This window comes from Penicillium waksmanii (genome assembly GCF_028829765.1).
Source record: "Penicillium waksmanii strain IBT 27052 chromosome Unknown utg000004l:1.0-5674109.0:1.0-5678898.0, whole genome shotgun sequence".
In the NCBI taxonomy this organism is placed as follows: Eukaryota; Fungi; Ascomycota; class Eurotiomycetes; order Eurotiales; family Aspergillaceae; genus Penicillium; species Penicillium waksmanii.
Window position 1 is genome coordinate 4,772,459 of NW_026643251.1, and position 22,450 is coordinate 4,794,908.

General features: G+C 50.3%; 9 protein-coding genes across 9 annotated transcripts; 3 read left to right on the top strand and 6 right to left on the bottom strand.

Annotated features, from left to right (window-relative positions):
- Positions 1–9: 9 nt before the first annotated feature.
- Positions 10–3,082, bottom strand: N7481_004593 (cleavage polyadenylation factor subunit CFT2; the record flags this gene model as incomplete). The annotated part of the gene is made up of 2 exons (XM_057263812.1): positions 10–2,869; positions 2,934–3,082. 2 exons carry the CDS (start codon positions 3,080–3,082, stop codon positions 10–12), a joined length of 3,009 nt encoding a protein of 1,002 aa, XP_057125473.1.
- Positions 3,083–4,681: 1,599 nt separating this feature from the next.
- Positions 4,682–5,452, bottom strand: N7481_004594 (uncharacterized protein; the record flags this gene model as incomplete). Its single annotated transcript, XM_057263813.1, has 1 exon — positions 4,682–5,452. One exon carries the CDS (start codon positions 5,450–5,452, stop codon positions 4,682–4,684), a length of 771 nt encoding a protein of 256 aa, XP_057125474.1.
- Positions 5,453–7,752: 2,300 nt separating this feature from the next.
- Positions 7,753–11,014, bottom strand: N7481_004595 (uncharacterized protein; the record flags this gene model as incomplete). The annotated part of the gene is made up of 7 exons (XM_057263814.1): positions 7,753–7,911; positions 7,969–9,825; positions 9,884–9,968; positions 10,025–10,063; positions 10,172–10,298; positions 10,370–10,916; positions 10,976–11,014. 7 exons carry the CDS (start codon positions 11,012–11,014, stop codon positions 7,753–7,755), a joined length of 2,853 nt encoding a protein of 950 aa, XP_057125475.1.
- A 294-nt stretch (positions 11,015–11,308) lies between these two features.
- On the top strand, positions 11,309–12,558 carry N7481_004596 (snoRNA-binding rRNA-processing protein UTP6; the record flags this gene model as incomplete). Its single annotated transcript, XM_057263815.1, has 2 exons — positions 11,309–11,398; positions 11,464–12,558. 2 exons carry the CDS (start codon positions 11,309–11,311, stop codon positions 12,556–12,558), a joined length of 1,185 nt encoding a protein of 394 aa, XP_057125476.1.
- A 168-nt stretch (positions 12,559–12,726) lies between these two features.
- N7481_004597 (peptidyl-tRNA hydrolase domain protein) lies at positions 12,727–13,415 on the bottom strand (the record flags this gene model as incomplete). The annotated part of the gene is made up of 2 exons (XM_057263816.1): positions 12,727–13,078; positions 13,117–13,415. The coding sequence occupies 2 exons, from the start codon at positions 13,413–13,415 to the stop codon at positions 12,727–12,729; spliced, it is 651 nt and encodes a 216-aa protein (XP_057125477.1).
- Positions 13,416–14,308: 893 nt separating this feature from the next.
- Positions 14,309–17,153, top strand: N7481_004598 (putative RNA-binding protein (Nab3); the record flags this gene model as incomplete). The annotated part of the gene is made up of 5 exons (XM_057263817.1): positions 14,309–15,140; positions 15,202–15,549; positions 15,623–15,802; positions 15,870–16,878; positions 16,928–17,153. 5 exons carry the CDS (start codon positions 14,309–14,311, stop codon positions 17,151–17,153), a joined length of 2,595 nt encoding a protein of 864 aa, XP_057125478.1.
- Positions 17,154–17,829: 676 nt separating this feature from the next.
- N7481_004599 (cytochrome c oxidase subunit 6B family protein) lies at positions 17,830–18,290 on the bottom strand (the record flags this gene model as incomplete). The annotated part of the gene is made up of 2 exons (XM_057263818.1): positions 17,830–17,955; positions 18,063–18,290. The coding sequence occupies 2 exons, from the start codon at positions 18,288–18,290 to the stop codon at positions 17,830–17,832; spliced, it is 354 nt and encodes a 117-aa protein (XP_057125479.1).
- A 450-nt stretch (positions 18,291–18,740) lies between these two features.
- N7481_004600 (protein SYS1) lies at positions 18,741–19,454 on the top strand (the record flags this gene model as incomplete). Its single annotated transcript, XM_057263819.1, has 2 exons — positions 18,741–18,985; positions 19,079–19,454. 2 exons carry the CDS (start codon positions 18,741–18,743, stop codon positions 19,452–19,454), a joined length of 621 nt encoding a protein of 206 aa, XP_057125480.1.
- Positions 19,455–20,454: 1,000 nt separating this feature from the next.
- On the bottom strand, positions 20,455–21,589 carry N7481_004601 (class II aldolase/adducin domain protein; the record flags this gene model as incomplete). The annotated part of the gene is made up of 5 exons (XM_057263820.1): positions 20,455–20,529; positions 20,582–20,750; positions 20,809–20,941; positions 21,004–21,264; positions 21,319–21,589. 5 exons carry the CDS (start codon positions 21,587–21,589, stop codon positions 20,455–20,457), a joined length of 909 nt encoding a protein of 302 aa, XP_057125481.1.
- Between the last annotated feature and the right edge of the window lie 861 nt (positions 21,590–22,450).

Below are 22,450 nucleotides of genomic sequence, written 5' to 3' on the forward strand. Positions count from 1 at the left end.
ACGTGCATTTCAGCTTCCTGTCACAATGGCAAGTCCCTCGTAGATCTTCTTCTTGACAGCAAGGAAGCTAGCGGAATCTCGGCCTAGAGCTTTCTGGTTGGCAGCTGCCTGGGCGGATGCCTCAATCTCAATCTTACCAGTACCAGATTTCCGGACAGCCACTAATTTATCGATAAGCAGCGTACCCTCACCCCTAAATTCAGCAGTATGGCCAGCTGCTTGCATGAGTTTTCGCAGATCAGCCAGCCGCAAGTCACCGACATGCAACGGCCGGGTCATAGATCTGGTCCCGGCAGCCATAGTAACAGGCAGTGTATCAAGAAGAGGGAAAATATCGGATTTACCCCCGCTCTTAGGAACAACCGCAGAGGAGGCGGCCTGCTCGTTGGCCAGCTTCATCTTCTTGCCGGTTGCCTCAGGATCGGCTTCCTCCTCGCTGGGAGGCTCTGGTCCTCGCAATTGGGCTGTCAATGCAACGACACCAAGACTGCGAACATGCTGCCATTTCAAACGTCGAACAAGGGTGTTGCTGAGCTTGACCATCCAAGCATTTGTGTCAACACTTGCGTCGACGAGCTCGCCATTAGCAGGGGTAAAGATGATCGCTGTCGTATCAGCAGCCGAGTCAGCACCAGCTTTAGCAACCAGGAGCTTTTTACATTCGATCGCAAGCGCCAATGTCTCATCCTTCATTCCGCCAACAAGAATCAGCTTTTGGGGTTGGATCAGAGGAATCAACATTTCGAGACTTCGCTTATCATGCACGCCCATAAAGTCGACAAAGGCGATACGAGCATTGATGGTGATTGATTGTTTGGTGTATACAGCCTTAGCAGGGCCTTCGAATGCCTGGCTGTCCGCCTCATCCTCTGAAAATGCAGCAACATCACCAGCTTCGCCGTCGTCTGCAAGACTGTCATTGTCTGCACCGGAGTCAATCTTCTCGCCATTTTTGAGCTGCTGGCGCTTGCGGCCCGCGGCGCCTCCCGATAACCTGCGTCCGCCGGAACCAGCGGTCTCGTCCCATCGTCGCTTTTGGCCGAGCTTAGTTTCTGCGTCTGTTCGGCGTTGTTGCATATCAATTTCCTCGCGTTCCTCTGCTCGCAAGTATTCTTCAGGTCGAATGAATTCGCCATATTCGTCTCCCTTCTTTCGGGGTGCAACATAAGGAAACATGCGCTCACGCCCCTTCTTCCCACGTACGTCGTAGTCGTAGACATTCCTGCGCCGAAGCAGAATATTGATTCCCAGGTCTTCATCACTGAGGGCCAGCTTGTTTCGGTTTGCATGGGCAAGTGAAGTCGAAAAATTCAGAACACGACCTTGCTGCTCACCATCTGAATCTTCTGACGAGGTTGAACTAGATCGGTCATCCAGCGCGTCTGCGGCATTCTCGAGGGTTTCCTGGCCACGAGTCTGAGAGGCGTCTTCGTGTTGTCGCTTTGTGGCAAGGTATTGCTGATAAACAAGCTGGTCTCCTACATCGAGGGGAGCTCGCTGAATATCCGCCCATTTCAATTCCCGTCCACCACTGTGGACTTGTTCCAGCATTTCGCCGTCTGATGTTTTCTCCAGCGCAACGCCATCTCTCCGCTCTTCGTACCACTGCCAGATAGTCGCTCCGATGGATGCAGTATTCGACAACTCTGAGCCTTCAAGGGGTGCATTTTTACGGAAAGATTCCGTCAGCAACAGCAGGTTGTTCGGTCCCTCAGCAATTTGTCGCAGGGATTCTTTCGCAAAGCCCCAAGCCAATGAAGTGTCAGAGGCAATAATCACTTTAGGACCCTGGTCTGACAGGAGCTTCTCAAGTTGCTTTTTCCGCTCGATGGTTTTGAGATGCTTGAAGTTGAAGGGACCGCCGCCACTCTTAGAAGTGCCTTTGTCTTGCCCCTGGCCACCAGATTGTTGGCCAGTTGCATCTGCACTCTCGGCAGCCTCAAATTCGCGAACTATATTCTCGTCCATCCATTCGAGCATACTCCGAGCGAGGCGCAGGGTGGTATTGACCTTCCTGCCAGCCAGGTAAAGACCTGCACTCTGAAGTACATCCTCTTTGCCGCCTGCTCCAGCATCACGCCAAGCATGCTCCAGCGCGTATGCCAGCTCCAAAACCCGAGAGCTCGTGTCTGTTGGGATAAGGACGGTACCACCTTTAGCCAGGGTGTTCCGAATCATTTCGAGAAGGAGATCATCCCTCTTTCTGCGCCCCCCGGAAAGCGAAAACTTATCACCTCCCTTTGAGCTACAAATAAGAGCTGTTGGTTTGCGCAATTGTTCAATGACTTCCGTTCCACTGGCCCCGGATCCTCCAAACCATGCGGCACCCGCTACCACGCTCTCGCGTGCCTGGTTCCAATCCATCGCGTAAACAATAGATTCCATGCCATGCTGAATATGCCATATCGTTCCACCGACTGTGTGGCCGGCATTATAAGCGGTAAGAGTAAGGCCATCCAAGGGCGGCGAGAATGGGGATGGACGGGGTTGATGTGGTTGCGAGTATTTAAGAGGTGTGATGAGGGAGAAATATCGGGCAATTTCTTCCGCAGTAGGTGGCTGAAGCAGAATGCGGCCGTTGCTGCCAGCAGCTTCGGCGTTTCCACTTCCATTTTCCGTTGGTGATATCCCGGACGCGGCGGCATTTGCGCCGGGCTCTGAGATAGACCCTTGGGGCAGGAATGTAGCAGCGAGTGGCGCCGAAGCATAAAGGTCTTGTAGATTCGTACGGCCAAAGGCAACAACCGGGCCCGTCGCATAAATGGGAATCTGTGTGAAAAGAGGGAAGGTCTTGCAGCAGTGGACGAAAGCGCCGATGTGTGCCGGGGTTGCGTGAGTCAAAAGAATGAGGGACAGAGTTGGGACTTGTCTGAATATTTGCGAAAATTAGTTTCAATTGCTAGGAAGAGGCGAGGTATCAATTCGAAACTCACCTTTCTAGCTCCGCAAGATCACGAATGTCAAAGCTATCGTCCCAACCGACATCGACCAATATCTTGATACCGCCGTCGAGCTCGAGAATTGACTGTGACGCTTTGGATGACGACGATTGCGCGCCCAACAGTGGCGTGAACGTGAACATGGTGATCGATCACCAGTGATCTCGGACGTGTAACTGCGTCGACGAGCGTGTTCGCAGATGGCAGGTGACAACACGTCCAAGCGGGCCCAGGACTCGATTTCCGGCTAAACGAAAAGAAGTAGCATTCTCCTATATCTTGGGTTATAAAGGGACGCGCATCCGCTTGGGGCGACAAAGGAAAGACGAGTAATGGTCGAAATAGCTGAAGGTCCTAGGCCCAAAGCTGCCTTTGTTGCCGACGTTGGGTCTTTGATCATGTGATCCAATCATTGACCAATCAAATGCGTTCTACTACTATATTCATACGCTGGCTTCGACCTTGGATATTCTTCAATTCAAATAAATATCAAACTATTAAAATATCTTTCTTAAGTAGTGTAGCCCCAAATATGGCTACGGTGACCCTTTCATCCTTGAACTGCTACTCCGAGTTGACCTGCCACTGGTCTCGGACGTTGCAGGTGAAGATTTCTCATTCTGTTTCTGTTCATAGTGTATCAGTAACTATCATTGTACTTTCATACCCAAGCAGAGTAACTTACGGTTTTTTGGCGAGATGAGAAAGGTCGGTATGATGTTGGCAACTTCGGAAGAATCACTTTAACTCTTTGCTCGATCTCTGGAGGAAGTTTAGCACCCGCCCACGGCTTAATACGACGAACAGCTCTGGGAAGAGGAAAGTACTTCTTTCGATCTTGTGAAATTTTACAGGCTTCTTTACAAGTCTGTATGTAATCCAAATTGTTGTCTATGGTCGTATTCACCTCACCGGGTGCGAGTGTTGGAAACCTTTTGGAAATATTGGCTTCGGGCACGGAGTCTGAATCTTCACTTTCACACAATTCCATGGTGTCTTTCGCTGGACTGGTATCTTTCTTTGCTCTTGCCAGAAGCGAAACTCTAGTAATGATCTCTCTGGAACCTCCTTTTGCTGCTAGTTTCGAGTCGTTAATGTCCCAAGCCACATTTTTCTTGGGGTTTTGCTTCGGACCCTTTTTGAGCGCTGATCTAGTAGTTCGAGTCGTGCCAGTGGATATGGGGTCTCCATGAGCAGCCTCTTTAGCTTTTTTCGAGGCTCCCTTTTTAGAAGTCACTTTTTTGGAGGTTGAATTTTTGGGGGCTGCCTTTTTGCTTCTACTCTTTTTGGCTGGAGGATTTGCCACAGCTGCATTAGACAGTGGACCCGGTTTAGCTTTTCCCTTTTCCCGGTCTTTTTTCCCTCGTCTCCTTGCTGCAACAATGGCCCCCATGTTCTGCGATACCTCCATCGCCATCTCTACCTCATTTGGTAGGCCCCCTTCAAGATTAGAACCGGAGGAAGTTCCTGGAGTACAAGTTAGTGGATGGTCATTCGTAGGTTCAAACCAAGTCCAAGCTGGTGCCTCAATATGATAAAACAGCAAATAGTATGCAAGGGGGTCTAAAGAATGCCAGCCAAATCTCTCCCACAAACCCATACCAGTTCCAACCATTTAATCAACAAGTGCTTCCTTTCTTCTGTATTGCATTCCCGGGGCCATTAAGCTAGCTTTTGGTTCTTTTCTGTGGGAAAAGAACCTTTGCCTGTTCTTCCCAAAGACTCCATTGACACATTCTAAGTCACATCACTTTGATAATTCCAAATGAATACAAGAAAAGACAGAGGAACATGCTGAGGACGAGTAGAATTACACAAAGCCAAACACACTTGTACTCACCGATCTTCGCAATTTTGCCCTCTTTCCGGCCTTCATCTTCAGAGCTATCAGATTCGATTCCGAAAATCTTTCGCGGGTCTGCTTGATGTAAAGGACCATCCGCTCCTTTATCGTGATACAATAACCTATCCGCATAGGTGGGCGCTTTTCCTCCAGCTGGAGTCGATCCCTTTGCTCGAGGAATAGGACCTGGACGTTTGTAATCATCATCCTCGCACCGGGCCTTCGGATCTCTGTAATCCTTTCGAAACTCCGTGTAGAAATTTGTATTTGGCCGCTTTGGAGGGGGCGGCAATGGATCCTCGACGTTGCAGACTTTTGGCCAAAGAGGGCCGTTGGCAATCTCTCTCTTCATTTGCATTCGGGAGATTGGATTCTGTAATGCATCCGTGAGGCAAATGTATGCCACTTCATACAGCCTTTCCCCATGTAGCAGATTGGGAGGATCAGCTAGAAGCCCCACGTCAAACACCCACTTCAAACCACCAAGTCCAATTGAGGAGTCGAAAGATCTTGGATGACTCCCTGAAGCCACTCCCTCAAGAATTGATTTGCCTGCAACAGTTCGAATAAGGTCTTTTTCTAGATCCTTGCCTTGGGCGGGCTTGGTCGTATCAGAAGCAAATCGCCATCGTGGCACAGGTGCGTTCTCTCCAAAGGAGATCGGGGGCATATTGTGATGCCATACTTTGGGAGATTGCTCTGGGATAGGGAATTGATATATAAATCCGGTTGCATGATTTGGATCGGGCTTTCTATTTAAAAGGCCTCGGCTTTCCCATTCTGCCCCTGGTGGTGAATCAAATAGGTCTGGATTTGCAGCACGAAATCCTTGGGTTTCAATCTGTTTCGAGGAGCGCTTCCGTTTCGACATCTTTTTATTTTGATGGAAGCTCAAGCGTGCCAAGAGTTAGGTTCTAGAATATTATCGTGAGCTTTAGTATCCACGATGATAAAAGAGAAGGTATTTGGAATTACCTACCGAAGGAAATTTAGCACCGACTATATATCGTACAATGTAAACAAAGAAAATTACCGGGGCTTGAAAGCGAGTAATTTCCAAGGTTTGACTTCGAGTGAATGAAATCTTCGAGTTTTCCCTCTCTACTGGACAGATAATGCTGCGCAGAATTACTCGTAAAGGTCAATCGTCAGCACAAGTCGTGGGCTTCATGTAACATAACTCACCGGACAAAGCAACCCTCGAAAACTTTGCTTCGGGCAAATTTCGCCCTTTGTAGTTTCAGTTATGGAAAGACCGCAAAACCTCTTATCCTGAACAAAGATTCCCCGAGTCGTTTCAAAGAAATCTGCTCTCTTTGGGCCTGTTCAAGTTGGCTTCCAAGGCGACCTATTCCGATGTGGATTCGACGCAAATTTTGATGGAAAGAAGAACTCCTCTACGCCGGACTGAATCAAGATAGTACTAGTAGGTACTAGTAGTAGTCGTAATTCAACCCAATTAATATCCGTCTGAACAGGAATGGTGACAGGGCTGCCTTCGAGCTGCAGTACTACTAGTGCCTTTTATGACTATTCATTGCAAAAATAATACTCTCCCTGAATGCTGTCATTAATATGTATTACTATATTTCTAACACTGGGGCCAATAAATCCATACAGATCTCCATACTAGGTATTCAGTCCTCCACCCCACATAGTGTCTTTTGATCAGATCCTTGCCCGTAACTGCTACTACCTGAGGGGGATCGACACGTTTCCCTGGACCCCCAAAAAATTGTGAAGGGGTAAACCTCCTTAGGGCTGGGCAGAAAGTGGAGCTACTTTGACAAAGCACGAAGCAAAGAGAATATTAAATTGTGTCTGGTGGCACAAAGATGCTGACCGAGGAGCCAGAAAAGCTACTTTGAGACGAATTTAGAGTTCGGAATTTGGCAGCCGGCCACGCTCCTGGTCAAAGAAAGGCAGGGCACATTCTCCGGGGGATTCTTTGTATACAGCTGCGCCAGCCCAACAACCATAGGGTAAGGTATTGGTGGAAGTGAGTTCCAGGGTCCCAGCGGGCCTGGGAGACAAAAAGACCACATCGATCTAATTTGGCAATTTAGCTCACCCCTTCTGGAATGCGGCCATGCGACTCTACGTATTGTCACTGCCCTGTGCCAAAAGTTTTAGGGTAAAATCGATCTCAACTACCGAGTGGAACTCGGCAACCGATAACCGTGTGGTGTTCATCAATTCTTTGCATCGGAGCTGTTAGGTCGGAGATGTTCACCGACTCGAACTAAGATGGAGATTGGGATTCGGGCTGGATAGTCCGAGACAGAAAAAACCGTGCAAGAACAAAGCTGACACCAAACCATCCCAATCAGACTCGAATAGTCGAGATATCGTTATTTTAGATGAATGGAAACTCTTCATCCCGAAAAGTTTAAGAAAGGCCGTTAGGGAAGCGTGTTTAATCAATCGTACCCGCACATCTGGATCACCGTGCCCTCCCACATTCCATCAAATGCCAATGCCGGGATTGAGATCATCGTTAACATTTTGAGATGTCGAAAGAGCCCGTGCTTGGACCCTCTCACTTCGTACCGACAGAATTGAATGATTCGAAAACGCCTTGACAGGTACGAAAGAGGAATGGGAGCTGCTACTAGGTAATTGTTCAAAATTCTCGACACACTACTCACAGATGGAGGGGGAGAAGGAGTAGTCAACCCTAGCATTCCTCTCCTAGAGCCCTCGTCCTTGGTCCATATGGCATACAATTCGTTGTCTTGGATAGCCATTGACTGAACAAAAGACCGAGGAATTTGGGCCTCACGGAACGAATACGGATCATCAAATGTACCTTAATTGGAGGGAAAATGATTAATTTGCTAATGGCGTTCAGCCACAAATGTGCTGGAATGTCCGCCCTCCCTATTCGAAATTATTTCTCCATATAACAGAATCGTAAGGTCTAATGCTCCAAGTGACAGATAGAACATTTCTCCTGAGTACCGAAACAATTTATTGCCAGTACCGGGGCTCATCGAAGACATGATAGCGGTGTCCACGGACACCATCACCACGGAAAAGAGCAGGAAAACGGCGGCCAGCAGGTACCATCTCCTCCGGGATACGCATCTCGTTCTCCGGCTCAGGCTCACCGATGACAAATTTGCCGACCTATATTACTGTCAGTAACTGAAAAAGGCGATGAGCAGGAGTTTTTGTGAGTCTTACCTGGATTTCTGTGTCGGTGATAGTGTCGCGACTAACTCTGGCGTAGCCAGTTCGCTTCAAGCCCTTGAAGAGAATGTACTCGCACCATCGGTCCCAATCGGTGGGGTCGATATCCTTCATGTGGCTCACCTCACTAACATAGTTGTTGTAGTTACCCTCGAGTGGCTTGGTGACTAGGTAACTCAACAGAATAAGAGGACGAGGGGAGGAGCCCATCAAGTTCGACAGATATTCACTCTGAAGACGACGGTCCTCCGGATCTTCCTCCTGGCCGGAATGGAAAACAACCACGTCGATCATCTCACCATACATGTCGAGGGTGGCGTGAATGGCAGGAGCTAGCTCACCGACGGGCGATGGAAGAAGATGGTGAGTGGAATTCACAATGGGGAACTTGGAAAGAAGAGCAGAGCCCCAGGTGTGCTTGTTAGGGCCCGGGCCGAAGTCGGCGTAGTAGCCTAGATCTTCGGCAATATATTGGGTGACATCCTTGTTACCCATGATAATGCGCTGGTTATCAGATTCAAGGAATCCAATAACGTCCAGCTCAAGCTCCCCGAGGACATCACGCATGCGTCGCTCTGCAGCCCACATGTTATTGTCCAGTCCAAAGTGAACTGTCCAGATACCAGCGGTCACAACCTTGTCCTCCTTGTGGTGAGGTGTGTAGTCGTTAGTCGGGAAACGCAGGTACGCAATAGACACAGCAAGCAGCTGCAGCGCAGCAAGGACGTAGATATAGTAGGATCGCTGTCTCTTACTGTTGGGGCTAACAGGCTTGTGCTTGCGGGTGCGGGATGAGTTGGTGGTGGCAGCAGAGAACACGCCAGCTCCAATGAAGAGCATAGTGGTAATCATGAGCCAATCGGTACGCTCACGAACAAGGGGGCCACCGGGAACGAAGGCGTATGCAACAACCCAGACATGGAAAAGGAGCAGGAAGACATAGAGAAAGAACCCGAGGCCGAATGTACTCCCTGGGGAATGGCGGACGCAAGAGGTGATGATGAATGGAGCGGCGGCCATGATGTAGAATGCAAAAATGAGGGCGCCATAGTAGCCGGTCCAGTGGTGGTAATAGGTGAGAAGGGCGGCACCAACCGATCCAAGGCCATACGCCGTCCAGCTGCCTGCCACGCGAGGATAGAACACACCGAAAATCAGACCAGCACCCATGGCGAAAATGGTGACCGCACCGTGGGGAACCGCAATTGGTCCACGAACGGGGTATCCCTCCCAAACCCAGGAGATCATGGTGCTGGAGTCGGTCAATAGAGAAACAATGGCGAACATGAGACCGGCAAATCCAACACCGGCCAGAAGCGACGAGCCCTTCTTGCCGCCGGCAGGCATATAGTCGCCGCCGCTGGTGAAGTTCGGCCGGTAGGATCTCAGCACGGAAACAATCGCGATAGCAAGACCAATCTTGTTCCAGCCACCATTCTCAGTGTGCATAATAGGCCAGAGTGGGTTGTTAGTAGAGCAAGCGAATTTAGCGACGACAGACATGATGAGACCGATACCCCATGCCATGATACGGGTCTCAAGGCGGGGGGTGTTGCCACGCTCAGCGAAGAACGTAGCAGTCCATGCAGCGCATGTGGCTGCAAGGGCAAATGCAGTCACGAAGAGGCGGTTGGCGGGGTCCTGGAACTTGTACGCCAGCAGGGAAACCAGCGAAAGCAGGTGGAGTCCCCGCAGGTTCTTGATAGCAGCATATCGCAGAGACGGGATGGCGAGGAACACGGGGGAGATAACAGCCGCGATTGCAACCTCGTATCCTGAGATGCCCATGTGCCATAGGGGGAAGTACCACACAAGAACAGGCAATCCAGTCACGATGGTCCAGAAGACGAACTATGGCCAAAAGTTAGCAACGAAACAGTTAATAGTACACAGAATAGAGTGCCATTACCCCGTTGTAAACATCACAAGCAGCGTCAAGAATCTCGGCCCAGAAGAAACCTTCACCGAAGGTATTGCCGACAGGCTTGCCTTTCCTAAACTACGATGTCAATTTCCATACTGGGCGGAAATAGATTATGGTTGCACGCACTCTTTTTCGAGAACAGAATCCGCAGTCGTCTTCAACTGCCTAGAAGGAAAGAATTTTAGACACAAATTGTTTTCTTCGTAACCAACGTAACTTTTGACAATATACATTTGTTGTTGGGGGTTTCATTTCGGAAGCCAGGGTACATACCCTCTGCTCATTCCCTTCACGTCACGGACCACAAGCTCGAAGCCCTCAAAGTCCAGCGCGGTGATTGCATCGAATCCAACATCAAACAGGATCAAGGACCACTCGAAGAAAGCATAGCGTGTGTAGGCTGGGTAATGGTATTTTAAGTTAGTATAAAACATCAATTCACTTGAATAGATACCCTGGATAGTAACTTACCACCAGGAACCTTGTGCACCTTGTGCTGGATGAAGTAATAGATCAATGGCACCAGGGTTCCAAAGAAAAGGCTGGCCATGATCTTGCGGTACTTGACGGCTCGGCGATTGTTAGGGCTCAAGGCGAGGCAGCCCAGGGTCCATGGCAGGGTGGCGACAAGATAGGAGATCATAAAAATGTCATGCCAATCGTGATCATCGGTGGAGGTAACGTAGGTCCATCCACCACAAGTCAGAGTTCGGAAGATGCCCACGCCAGCAACAATCTTGGGCAGGGTCGAATTAGGACGTGCGGTCAGCACATACCACAAGAAAACGAGAACGAAACGAGGACCGGAGGTGATGGCAATAAAGACTTGGAAGAAGGATCGTTCGGGGTATCGATCACCAATGGTTGCGGAGACGGAGGGGAACCATTCGTCGGGGTAACCGTAGTGTTCATTTTGGACGATCTTATGGTAATGCAATGCGACACCGACAATCAGCGCGCTGAAAAAGGCGGCATATGCAAAGATGGTGTGAGTCCATGCGACCCATTTGCCGTTGAACTGCATTGAATTGGGTCAGTCATGAACCGAGGTTCTTATCGCGTGATGAAGGCACGTACGGAGACCACGGCATCCCCGTCCTTGAATCTGGGTGCCATGGCGGCGCAGAAGGAGGGAGAGTTCTGCAGCCGGTATATAGGAACAAATTGAATGAAGAGAAGAAATAAGTGAGTGTCGAGAAAAGAAAGAAAAAAGGAAACGCAAAACGAAAGGAGGATGTAGGAAGGCCCCTGAGGAAGAGGGAAAAACATTCGGATCCGTCGGTGCTGTCCAAGTGTCCTTGTGCTCGGCGGTGGAGCTAGCCCCGATGTGGAATAGCGGCAGATGGTCGGCGGCGCTTTGTTGCGGGATGCCGACCACTTTTTTTTTCTCCAGTGACAGCAGCCTCAACCATGTCGGCCGCCACAGATAAAGCTCGCTTTTTCCTCGAGCAGTCAGTGCCCGAGCTAAAAGATTATGAGCGCAAGAAGATTTTCAACAAGGTAAGTTCTTTACTCTCGGGAAGCCCGTGGGTGGAAGACGAGTTTGCTAACCGTGAGACCACCAGGATGAAATTGCCTCGATCGTCAAGAAACGGTCGGATTTCGAGCACAAACTCAATGCGCGTGGCGCGCAGCCCGTCGACTTTGTGCGATATGTCCAATATGAGATGAACCTCGACTCACTCACCAGAAAACGAACAAAACGACTCGGTATTCGCACCGCTGGGCACAGTGGTCAACGGCGAATTTTCTTCATCCTCGACCGGGCCACCCGCAAGTTCCATGGCGACCTCAACCTCTGGATTCAATACATTGATTATACACGGAAGCAGAAGGCGCACAAGAAGCTTTCTATGATCTTCACGGACGCCCTTCGATTGCACCCAACCAGCGCCGAGCTCTGGGTGTATGCCGCCAAATATTCTCTTGACGACCATGCGGATATGTTACAGGCTCGGAGTTATATGCAGCGAGGCTTACGGTTTTGCAAGAGCGCTAAGGTGTTGTGGATTCAATACGCCAAATTGGAATTGATCTATGTCGCCAAGCTGGTGGCACGTCAACGGATATTGGGACTCGACGAGGCTAGCCAACGGCCTAAACCTATTGAAGATAAAGAACTCGACACTGACGCCGACATGATCGCGTTGCCGTCGATCACGGGCGAGGACATTAACCCCAGTGGGGGCGATGACAAGGCCGTCGAGGAGGCCTTGGAAAACCTCAATTCCACACCGGCATTAACTGGTGCCATCCCACTCGCCATCTTCGACGCTGCGATGAAGCATTTCAACAACGATGATCGATTCGGGTTCGACTTTTATGAGATGGTCTCCGAGTTTCACGATGCGCCGTGTCTGCGCAAGATCCTTGACCACGTGGTGGAGACGATGCGGGCGCACCAGCCTACAAGCCCTCGTACCCAGATTTGTTACATCAAGTTCCCAACTGCGGGTCTTTCCGTCACATCGGCCGAATTTCCACGGGCCTTTGGTGGCTCTCTTACCCGTTTGAAAGAGACACACCTGGGCAGCGCGTTGGCGGGCGAGGTCGTGAATTGGCTGCAGTCCATTGTCGAAACGGAGGACTTGGATCCCTCACTGAAGAAGGTTATTGTGGCGACCATGCGCAATGCGGAACGTGTTGCAGCCCAGGAGTAAACATTGAGTACCTTGAGTACACTAGACCTCATTTGGAGGTACTATTATGATTCTGCACATTCAAGGCGTTGTTGGGTGGGCTGCGAATAATAAAATTCCAGGGCAGATAATTCCAATTACCATGTTAGCTTTTGTCTCTTTGATCTTTTCTCTCTCTCTCTCTCTCCATTAATTATCGTATTTACTCCCCCGTCGATTGCTCTTTTTGTTGCTGAGATATTTCTTTGATTTGAGCCGCGCCTCATTTTGTGCACGCTGCAGCTTGTGTACCCGGACCGATTGTTCCTGGGAGGTCTCTCCGGGGATGACCTGTTTTGCCGAGCTCAGGAGCAGCTGGTGGAGCTTGTCAAAGCACGCCTCCACGTTACTCGATTGCTGTCGGGATTCGTCGGATTGTATCACCAGGGCCTGGGACCGGTCGGTCGCATAGCGGGAACCGCGTAGCTGGGGGTGTAACAAACTTGGCACCAATGGAAGCAAGGCCACCAATGGGATTTTCAGCGTGGCCTTTGAATTGACCCTGGAGGAACCCCACGATCAGCAAATGCCAACTAGTACATACAGCGTACGGAGGACGGAGCACGGAGCACGGGTAACAAGGAACAGGTAACTAGCAGAGGAAGGAGGAGGAGGAGGGGATCTCGGGGTTGCACCGACTTGTTCACATTTTGTCCTCCGGGACCGCTAGAACGGCTGAAAGACAGCTGGGCGATATGGCGGGGGATAGTATTCGGATGCAGGTCTTTCAGCCACGACCTGGCTAGTTCGAGGTCCAAGTCAGCCGACCCATTTGAACGCGAGGCAAACTTTCTCAAAGACGACCACCTGACTGGAAGAATTTTCCAAAGCGGCGTCATTTCTGTCAGGGCGAAACTTGGGACGAAAATACATATGGAGATGGGTGAAGGGGTGAAAGGGAAAAAGGTGGAGCTTTGCGGCACTAGAACCTTTGAGAATGGGGTTGGTGTGACTAATTAAAACAGCTCTAAAGTTGCCGTGAAGGAGATGGAGGAGGTTAGGGGGGGGGTCTGGGCCATACTTAATACAGTACGGAGTAGTTAGTGCTAGTGTTACAGATATTCCAGTTTGTACACCTACTAGTTGGTATACCTACATAGTTAAATCAGGACTTAAAACTAAGTAATATTACATGTTGTACTCGCAACCCCAAAATAAGCACTAACTATCGGCCGCGGTTAGCGCCCTCATTGGCGGGAACTCGGTTTTTATACTGTAACTGTACAATACGTTCCATACTCGTACATATGTATGTATATGTATGCTCTAGTTAACTACAGTATACTTGTCCGTACATAGTACCTACTGTAAACCATGTACTACTCAGTAGAGTACGTACTACTCGATCGTCGGCATGATGTGCTCGTACAGGTGTCTGCATGCTGCATCCGAATCCTGCAACCCTGTCTCTTTGGTTTTGTTCTTCTGATACTCTTATTCCAAGGTACCGTCCTGCCCCTCCCCTTCCTTTGTCCCATATTTCTATACTATTCCCCTCACCCACTGGTCTGCTCGGCCCCGTCTACCCTATCTGGGAGCCTTACCGCCCTTACAAACGGGCCCGGTCTTTTTCTCATCGCCCCACCTTAGCTTGCGATTGCAAAATTCGGTGTCTTTGCGCCGCCCTCCACTCCGTCATCCTCTCTCTCTCCATTTCCATTTTTTCCCTTTTCATCTCCCTTCGCCCCCTTTCCCCTTTTGTAGATGAAACCTCCTCCTCCATTCTGTCTACATGACGCCCAGTCCCCCAGATGAAGCTCTTCACTTCCGCGGAAAGACCCTGACTCCGGAAAGTCCCCGACCGCTACATATCCCGGAGCCAGCCAATATCCCAGTCCTCGAGAATCAAATGGACCCCGTCTTCAACGATACTTCCACATACGACCGCCCTGATTTCCCTCGGCATCCCTTTCAAAATTATCACTCACAAGATGGATGGCCCAATCTTCCTATGGAGGCGGGGGTAGCTTCGGAATTGGCCCGACACCCAGGTAGTTTGCATGGTGCGCAGCCTAAGGATTCTGCGATGATGAACTTGAATGATATCAGTGTTTCTGCTCCCGGTTTCTACTCTTCTACCCCAGCGGGCATCAGTCAGGCTGGCAACACAAACCCCGGCCACCCTCTAGCGGACTCCAATCCCTCCTATGCGCCTCCGGCAGTCCCGGTCCACGAGGGCTTCGCCACAACGGGCAATATAGACAATGCCGGCAACCCGGTAAATTCATCCGCTTTGCCAGGTCACCTAGAGGAGGATCTAAAGGAAGATGCAGCGGCAGGAGGATCGGCAACAGGAACAGGAACAGAATCGGGTTCAGGCTCGGCTGCAGTTGGGGTCAATTTTCAAACTCTGCTGGACAATCTCTCTCATCCATCTGCTACGGCGACCGCTCCTACAGGGGCTATGCCCTCTCTAGTGGAGGAAGGCTCGTCACTTCCCAAGGCATCTACGGACGAGCCTCTCCAACCCGGGTTATCATCCTCACTGGACGCTCAGTCCGTGAACCTCCCGGCCCGCCCTCCCCTCCAAGACCCCTCCACCCAGCCCAACTACCCTCCCCATGGTGATCCTGCTTATCACCAACTTCCCCCTGCCCAAAATCCCGCCTACGCGACAGAATCCAGTAACGATGCCCTTCAAAACTTCCCCTCTATGCCCACCGGAGGTCCCCCCGGGCACTGGTTCCGGTGTCGGCGCTCTCCCCCTCCCCCCCATCGCCAGCTTCCAACAAGCCCAACAAACCACCCCTTCTTCGACCGCGGATTCACAGACGTCTCAAGAAGGACCCTCGCAAACCCCCAAGAAAAGTCGTACCGATAAACCAGCGGTGCGACCCGGCAAAGGAGCGGATGATGATTCGCCTTGGGGGCCGGAAGTCCAAAAGAAATATGATGAGTTCTTGCATGATGAGAGAATATATGTGACCGAGGGTCTCTGGGATCGGTTTCCAATGGGTTCGAGGCTGTTTGTGGGTCAGTATACTTCCTATACAGTATGGCATGTCACTCCAGAGCATCCAGCTGACTTTGTTTTGCTTTTATACAGGGAACCTTCCCACCGAGCGGGTTACGAAAAGAGACATGTTCCACCTATTCCACAAATACGGCAAATTGGCCCAAATTTCGATCAAACAGGCTTACGGCTTTATCCAATTTCTCGAGTCCGACGCTTGCCACGCAGCATTGCAGGTAGAACAAGGCGCCTTGGTCCGTGGGAGGAAGATTCGTGAGTATTTGAAGACACAGGTGTACTCTATGGCCATTTACTGATATATTATCTTTGTGATCCGTAGATCTTGAGATTTCAAAGCCACAGAGATCGACCCGACCTGGCCCTGCAGAGCCGGTTCGTGCACCACCGCCCCGTCGCTCCCGAACGCCAGAGTTCAGCCGAGCTGCCCCTGTCCGGAACAACGCTCGAGCCACTGGTGATCGTTTCGATCGTCCTCACGAAACGGCTCGACCCCCCTTCAGCGATTTCCGGGACGAGCCCTCACACCGCAGGCGTGATGACTATCGACCCCCGCGATCACCTTCTCCTCGACCTCTTCGCCGAGATGGATACCGATCACGAGATCGGACACCTGAAAGGCTCGATCGCCGTAGAAGATCCCGGTCCCCGCGCTCTCCACGATCCCCGTACGCCCGGGATCGTCGGTATCGCAGCCCAAGCCCCCGGCCCCGTGGCGTCTACGAAGGAGAAGCCGATCTCCCAGTTCCGAGACGGTCTCCACGAGATGTGCCAGAGGTCCAGGTCCTTGTTTTGGAAGAAGTGGACCGTAACTTTATTCTTCACGTGGAAAATGCCTTTCGCAATCGCGGTTTGCGTGTAGATGTGCTTGTGCTTGGTCCTCGGATTCCCCTCGGCGCTGCGGTTCACCGTCAATACATCGAAGGTGTTCTAGCAGTTGTTCGACTGTCGCGGCCAAACCAATTCTCCCGCAAAATTCCCCTCCAGATATTTGACCGAAGTGCCGGACCGGCCAACGTCCGCTTCAGTGACTATCCTGAAGTTGACCCTAATATCGCCGCCGATGTCATGTTTCACCAGGCCCAGGCGATGCAGCGAGGGCCTGTTCCGGCTTCCTTTGCTCCTAATCCGGCTTTCGGCGTTCCCCAGATGCAGTCCATGCCCATGCCCATGCCCATGCCTCAGCCTATGCCCCAGCCGGGCTTGCCAACGCTCTCTAACCCACCCAATATTGCGAACTTGATCAGTTCCCTGGATGGACCCAGCCTTCAGTCTCTCTTGTCCGCTCTCCAGCGGCCGGGGCCACAGTCACAGCCTGGATCGGCAGCGCAGTCGCCATTCTCTTCTCCTAACCCCCCCGCCGCCTGCCGACTTGGCCAGTCTGTTGACCAATGCGAGCCGACCTCCCCCGGCCCCTCAACCCCCGCAACAACCTCTTCTCCATCCACCTTTTGCCATACACCCTCCCACTGTCCCTGTCGTCTCTGATCCAAACCTTCTTGCTCTTCTTGCTAAAGGCCTCGGGGGCCAGCCGCCACAGGGCCAGACACCTGTTGCTGCGAATGTGCAAAATCTCATGAACCAATTGCTTCATCGAAAGCAATGAATTAACGACTTTCCTCTTTCTGTTGCTTGCTTTCGAGGCACAACTCACATCCTTTCCCTTGTGCTATTTTTGTGCAGTTTGGCGTTTTCATTTTCAGCTTCATGCTGCGGTGGTTCTCTTGAATTTCGTTTTCATACTGGCATCAGCCGGTGGCTGCAATGACTGGCGTTTATTTAAATTACTTAATGGTGCTCCTAGGGGCAGCAAATACTACTAGATATTAGGGTGATCAAGGTGCGGATTGGAGTTGTGTGTATCTTTCCATTTGCGGTCATGTATCTTCGAGATATTCTCGTTCACCTCTGCATCCATCTATCTCTCATCCGCAACATGGATATAATGTGACGCTTTCTCTGGAAATCAGCTTTTTTCATTTTTGCTTCCTTGCTTCCTTTCGCTCGACTCCCAGGCCATCAAATCATCCCAATACTCTGAAAGCCTGTGAGAGTCATCATTGTCCGCCTAGCTACATAACGATCTGTGTTTCTATCTTATTTACCTAATTTTCATTTGATCTGTCTTCGGGCATACCTTTCTTTATGAAATGACATAGTTTTACATTCTTGAGATTGATTTTAGAATGACAGTGAAAAGTGTTGTCGTCAGAAAACATGAGTGGATATGGTACATAATGTACAAGGGCCGTCCGCCATCAAACAAAAAATAAAGCATTCCCTTAATTCGAGGTACTCCGACCCTGCGACTTGAGCTCCTGCACTGTCGCAGCATCCTCCTTCTTGATACGCGCAATTGTCTGGTCCCGGTTATATTCCATCACGCGCTTTTCCTTGAAATATTTCACCTGTAAGGCCAACTCTGATCAGCAATCGTCCCAATCATCCAATCTCAAGCAATACCATGTGGATAAAAGCTTGACAGTTTTGATAATGTAAATACTGTTGTACGTACCCAGGTCGCTGAGCAAGCTGCCTCGAACTCTTCAACCTCCTTCGCACACTTCCGTCGTGCCTCCTTGTCATCCTTAATACCGTCGAGAATATCGTTCCGATCCAGGCAGGCGAAGAATAGATCCCGTCCCTCCCAGCAGCGCTTGCGACTCGTTCGATCCGGCGCAATGCGGCCACCATCGGAAGCTTTGTTGGGTTCACCACCGGAAGACCAGGGGAGCCAGCCCATTTTGAGGGATATGTGTGTTGTTTTCGGGGGTCGAGGAGGTAATTGAGTAAGGTGGATATCAGGGACAAGTGCTGTGTGGCGAGGACGTGAAGGTGAAGGTGAAGGTGATCGGAGCCGTGTCACGCAGAGCGGTGCAGGTCGTGGCTCCCGCGGGCTCGGCAACGCCAAGCCAAGACTGTTGATCGTCACGGCCTCAACGCTGGCCTTCCTTTTCCCACTACACTCACGACTGCAACGCTCTATTCTTATCCCAGGACACCACATTGCCTATACAACCCAACGCAACCACTATTTGCATCCTACTTACTGTTTCACGACACTCGGCCTGCCCTGCGATCGCATGTTCATACCCGGCTCCATTCGCCTGACTTGACGCAGCGCTCATCCACCCCAAACTCCCACCCTTCTCGCTAGACCTCGCCGAGGCAAGGTCTTCTGGTCTTCTAGTTGATGGCCGGGCGCCGGCGCCTCCCAGCTGGGTCACGAACCGAACTGCCGCCACTGAAGATTATCCGCAAGATCCTACTGCTTCAGGTTGCCTATTATGTCGGCGCAACGGTACTCATCCTCTTCACAACGGTCGTTTACGGTACGCCATTCTCGTTGAACCTGGTCTTTGGCTGGGATTATTTGCGCGGAGATACGACGGTGGGCTGGATGCTTGGCTTGGTTTGGATGTTGAACTGTTTCATCAGGTGGGTTGAATCTATCTTGCATATGGAGCTCGAGCTAGAGTACTCTACTCATATACCCTTGAGACGCCTGGCTAATCATAATTTCCTTTTTAGCGTGATATTTCTTCTTCTATTCGTGTCGCGGTCCAAGTTGGTACCGGACTTCGCCCTTACAATCCACTTCCTCCACCTCGTCGCCACCATCCTCTATACTCACTCACTCCCTTCCAACGTCCTGTGGTGGGGTCTACAATTTGCCAGTGCCGGGATGATGATATTTGTCGGCATGTGGGCATGTCAGCACCGAGAACTACGTCCGATCACTTTCACTGGACTCGAGGGTAGCAGCCAGGCCGGGTCTTCGTCGCAACAGACCGGTGGTGATGGCCAACAAGAATCGAGCTTTGGGCGTGGTCGTGGCCGCGAGCGCAGTCTCCAGAACGAGTACGAGATGGATCGGTTGAAGGCAAATGGACAGCATGCTGTATAAAGGGAGGGTGTGTATTATGTTTTCTTTCTTAAACACGGTCCTCAGATGACCGCTTCTTTTCTATTTTTTTTTTGGTCTATGACTCTGGGGGCTTGTTTCTTTTGTTGGCTCTGATGCCCGGGTATAGCGGGGAATTCATTTGCATCATTCTCATTTCTTGTATACCCTGCCATGGTTGCATCTATATAGATGGCGTTTGTCCTGAGGATGAAGGAAGGAAGGAAGGAAGGAAGGAAGGAATGGTATTCATTTTTCATTTGTCAACTATAGTGTTTCAATAATCCAACTGGAGCTAGCCTCCGTATCTTCATTCTTGCAAGTTCGTGCCTCAGACTGTCTTCAAGTTCGTATTCGGATTCGTCTCGTCAGCAGACTGCTTCGGTGCTATTTGAAACTGACGTATTTCGGTCCTATACTCTGTTAAATCTTGGGGTTGATACGACTGTTTCACCGAAGAGGATGTTGATGGACTTGTGGTACAGAGTAGTACTAGTAGTACGTACTCACACTAACTTGGAGTAGTTTTTGTTTGTTGAACTGGAGTCAGTTTGAACAGAACCTTGGAAACTTTCCATGCCACCTGGGCTGTGGGCCACAGTGGGCAAGGAGCACCTTCGCAAGCTTGAAGCAATATGTTCGATAGCTTAACTCTTGAATAATTCAGCACTGTTACGATACTAGTATGTGCTAGCTCACTATAGCATCACAGTAACACACTACTAGTAGTATCCCTCGTCTTGCTGTTCCTGTTGTCCAAGGGCCCCGTTAGGCTACGTTCTCTGCATTGCGATCTTGATCTCGGCAGTTCAAGACAGGAGACAAGGGAGCTTGGAGGTGTTTTGGTCATGTCATGAAAATCAACTAGAGATAAAATTTCCAGACAACAATCTGCTCGTCAGAAACCAAATTCACTATTCAATAAACACATGTGAAGCTGATTTTCGTTTCTAATTTTCTTTAAATGGTGTACTATCTCGCCGAATACTGTAGCAACCGTCCTTTATTGGAGTACCCTCCCATTGCTCTCTTCGACAATCAGATCGAATTCTGGTTGAAACTCAGTGTAAAGATTGTGCTATAAATTATTAGTACAATATCAATTTCATACTCAACTTCCTGTCACTCACGGGGTTCTGAGCCATATTGGCGGTATATTGAGCGACCTCGTCGTTGATAATTCTCTTGGGGATGCCATTGGCAGCAGCAGCCTCAGCCAGAAGCTGCGATTGACAAGCATTTTCCAAGAAAGAATAAAGGATGGCAGCTTCATCAACCGTTGTGCCGACGGTCAGAAGACTAGAATCCCCTCGTTAGAAGAAAGGAGCCAATTTAATTTTTGCGTTCATCCACTCACCCATGGTTTTGCAGAATGCAAGCAATGTTATCTTTGCCAAGGGCAGCCGCAATTTGCTTCCCCTCATCTTGAGAGAGAGCAATGCCACCGTGGTCCTCGTAGACGCCCACGCGGCCGAACAAATTGCATGCGTCTTCATTCGATCAAGTCAATATTTCCGTGTTATGGTAATTTCAGGAGTCAACAAAGACATACCTTGAGTAAGCATCTCGATGTTCTTTCCAAATGAACTCCACGTTTTTCCATAGATGCCATGTGTGTGAGCCGCGGCAATGACATCAGGTCGAGCCTTGTGAATCTCGGAATGAATCATAAAGCCAGCTTCATTGATGGGAATTTGGGCACCACCCTCTGTAACGTAACCTTCATCATCGACAAGCACCAAGTCGGAAGCCTTGATAGTGGAGAAATGTTTGGCGAATGGGTTCATCCAAAAGTGGTCCTTCAGGATAGGGTCTTTAGTACGTTAGCTTATACCTAGGCTTCCATCATGATCTGATTAGTTCATACCTCTCATCGAGATATGTCCAGATACACCCTCTCCATATCCAAGCTTGCCGAAATAGCGGAAGGCAGCAGCCATGTGTTCCTTCATCCACTGTCGCTGCGCAAGAGGGTCCGAAAAGGTAGGGATTCCGCGCAGCTTCAGGGCACCATCGCGGGTTCCTCGAGCTAGGGACTGGAAGGCGGCATCTTGGGCTGCGGGAGTGACTGTGATCTGTTCCTCACCAGCCAGGAGGAACGAACGTTGAGTCTGTTGTGTGGATGTAGCGGTAGTCATTTTGGATGACAAGATCGGTCACGACTATACAATCCTCTTGACTTCAAGTTGAAGACGGATATTGAGATCTGGAGTGTGGACCAGAGTGAATCAGCCAAACGGGAATGCGCATTTTATAATAAAAAATCAGGCGGACGGGATCGCCTACCAAATCTCCTTTCTACAGATAAATGCACAGGGAAGGTAACTTAGCCACTGGCACGCTTCAAATGGCCCCGTGAAAGTTTAACGGAGGGCTTATCTCTGGGGGCCCACCCCGCAAACCCCGCCTGAGTTGTCATTGGAAGGTGTCACTCCCTTTCGGTTAAGTGTCAGAAGAAGGCGTGTCGGACTTCTGTGCGCTGCTCTTTGCCTGATAGATTGAAGAGTCATCCTGAACGAGATCTTCTTGCTGGTAAATCGCGCTCTTGATTGGAGCAATCCGTCTGATCTTGCATCATCTCTCTAGTATAGCCCTTTAGTTGTTCATTCCAAGGTTGCTCTCTCCTTTCATTTCTCCATGATATGGCACTATAATGAGGAATTGGGGGATTTATTTTGGAATTAGGATCAGAATTTGTGAAGTCTGGAAGGGAGCATCGGCCAAATGAGCGATAATGTTAGTGGTACTCACAGAACTATAAGTTGGCAGCCTCAGGCTAGAACATCTAGCACGTGACCTTTATCAGGGCTCCATATCGCGGAGGTTCCTGAGGTCGCGACAGCTGTCTTACTCCACGAACCCCGCCGACACTCGTGCCCAGCCGAAGAAAGGCCCGTGGTCTGATACAATCGGTCAATTACTCTGTTATAGTCCCTATCGACGAGCCAAATTCGCCTTGCAGCCATCGTCGAGACCTGCCACCTTACAAATGCTGCGTG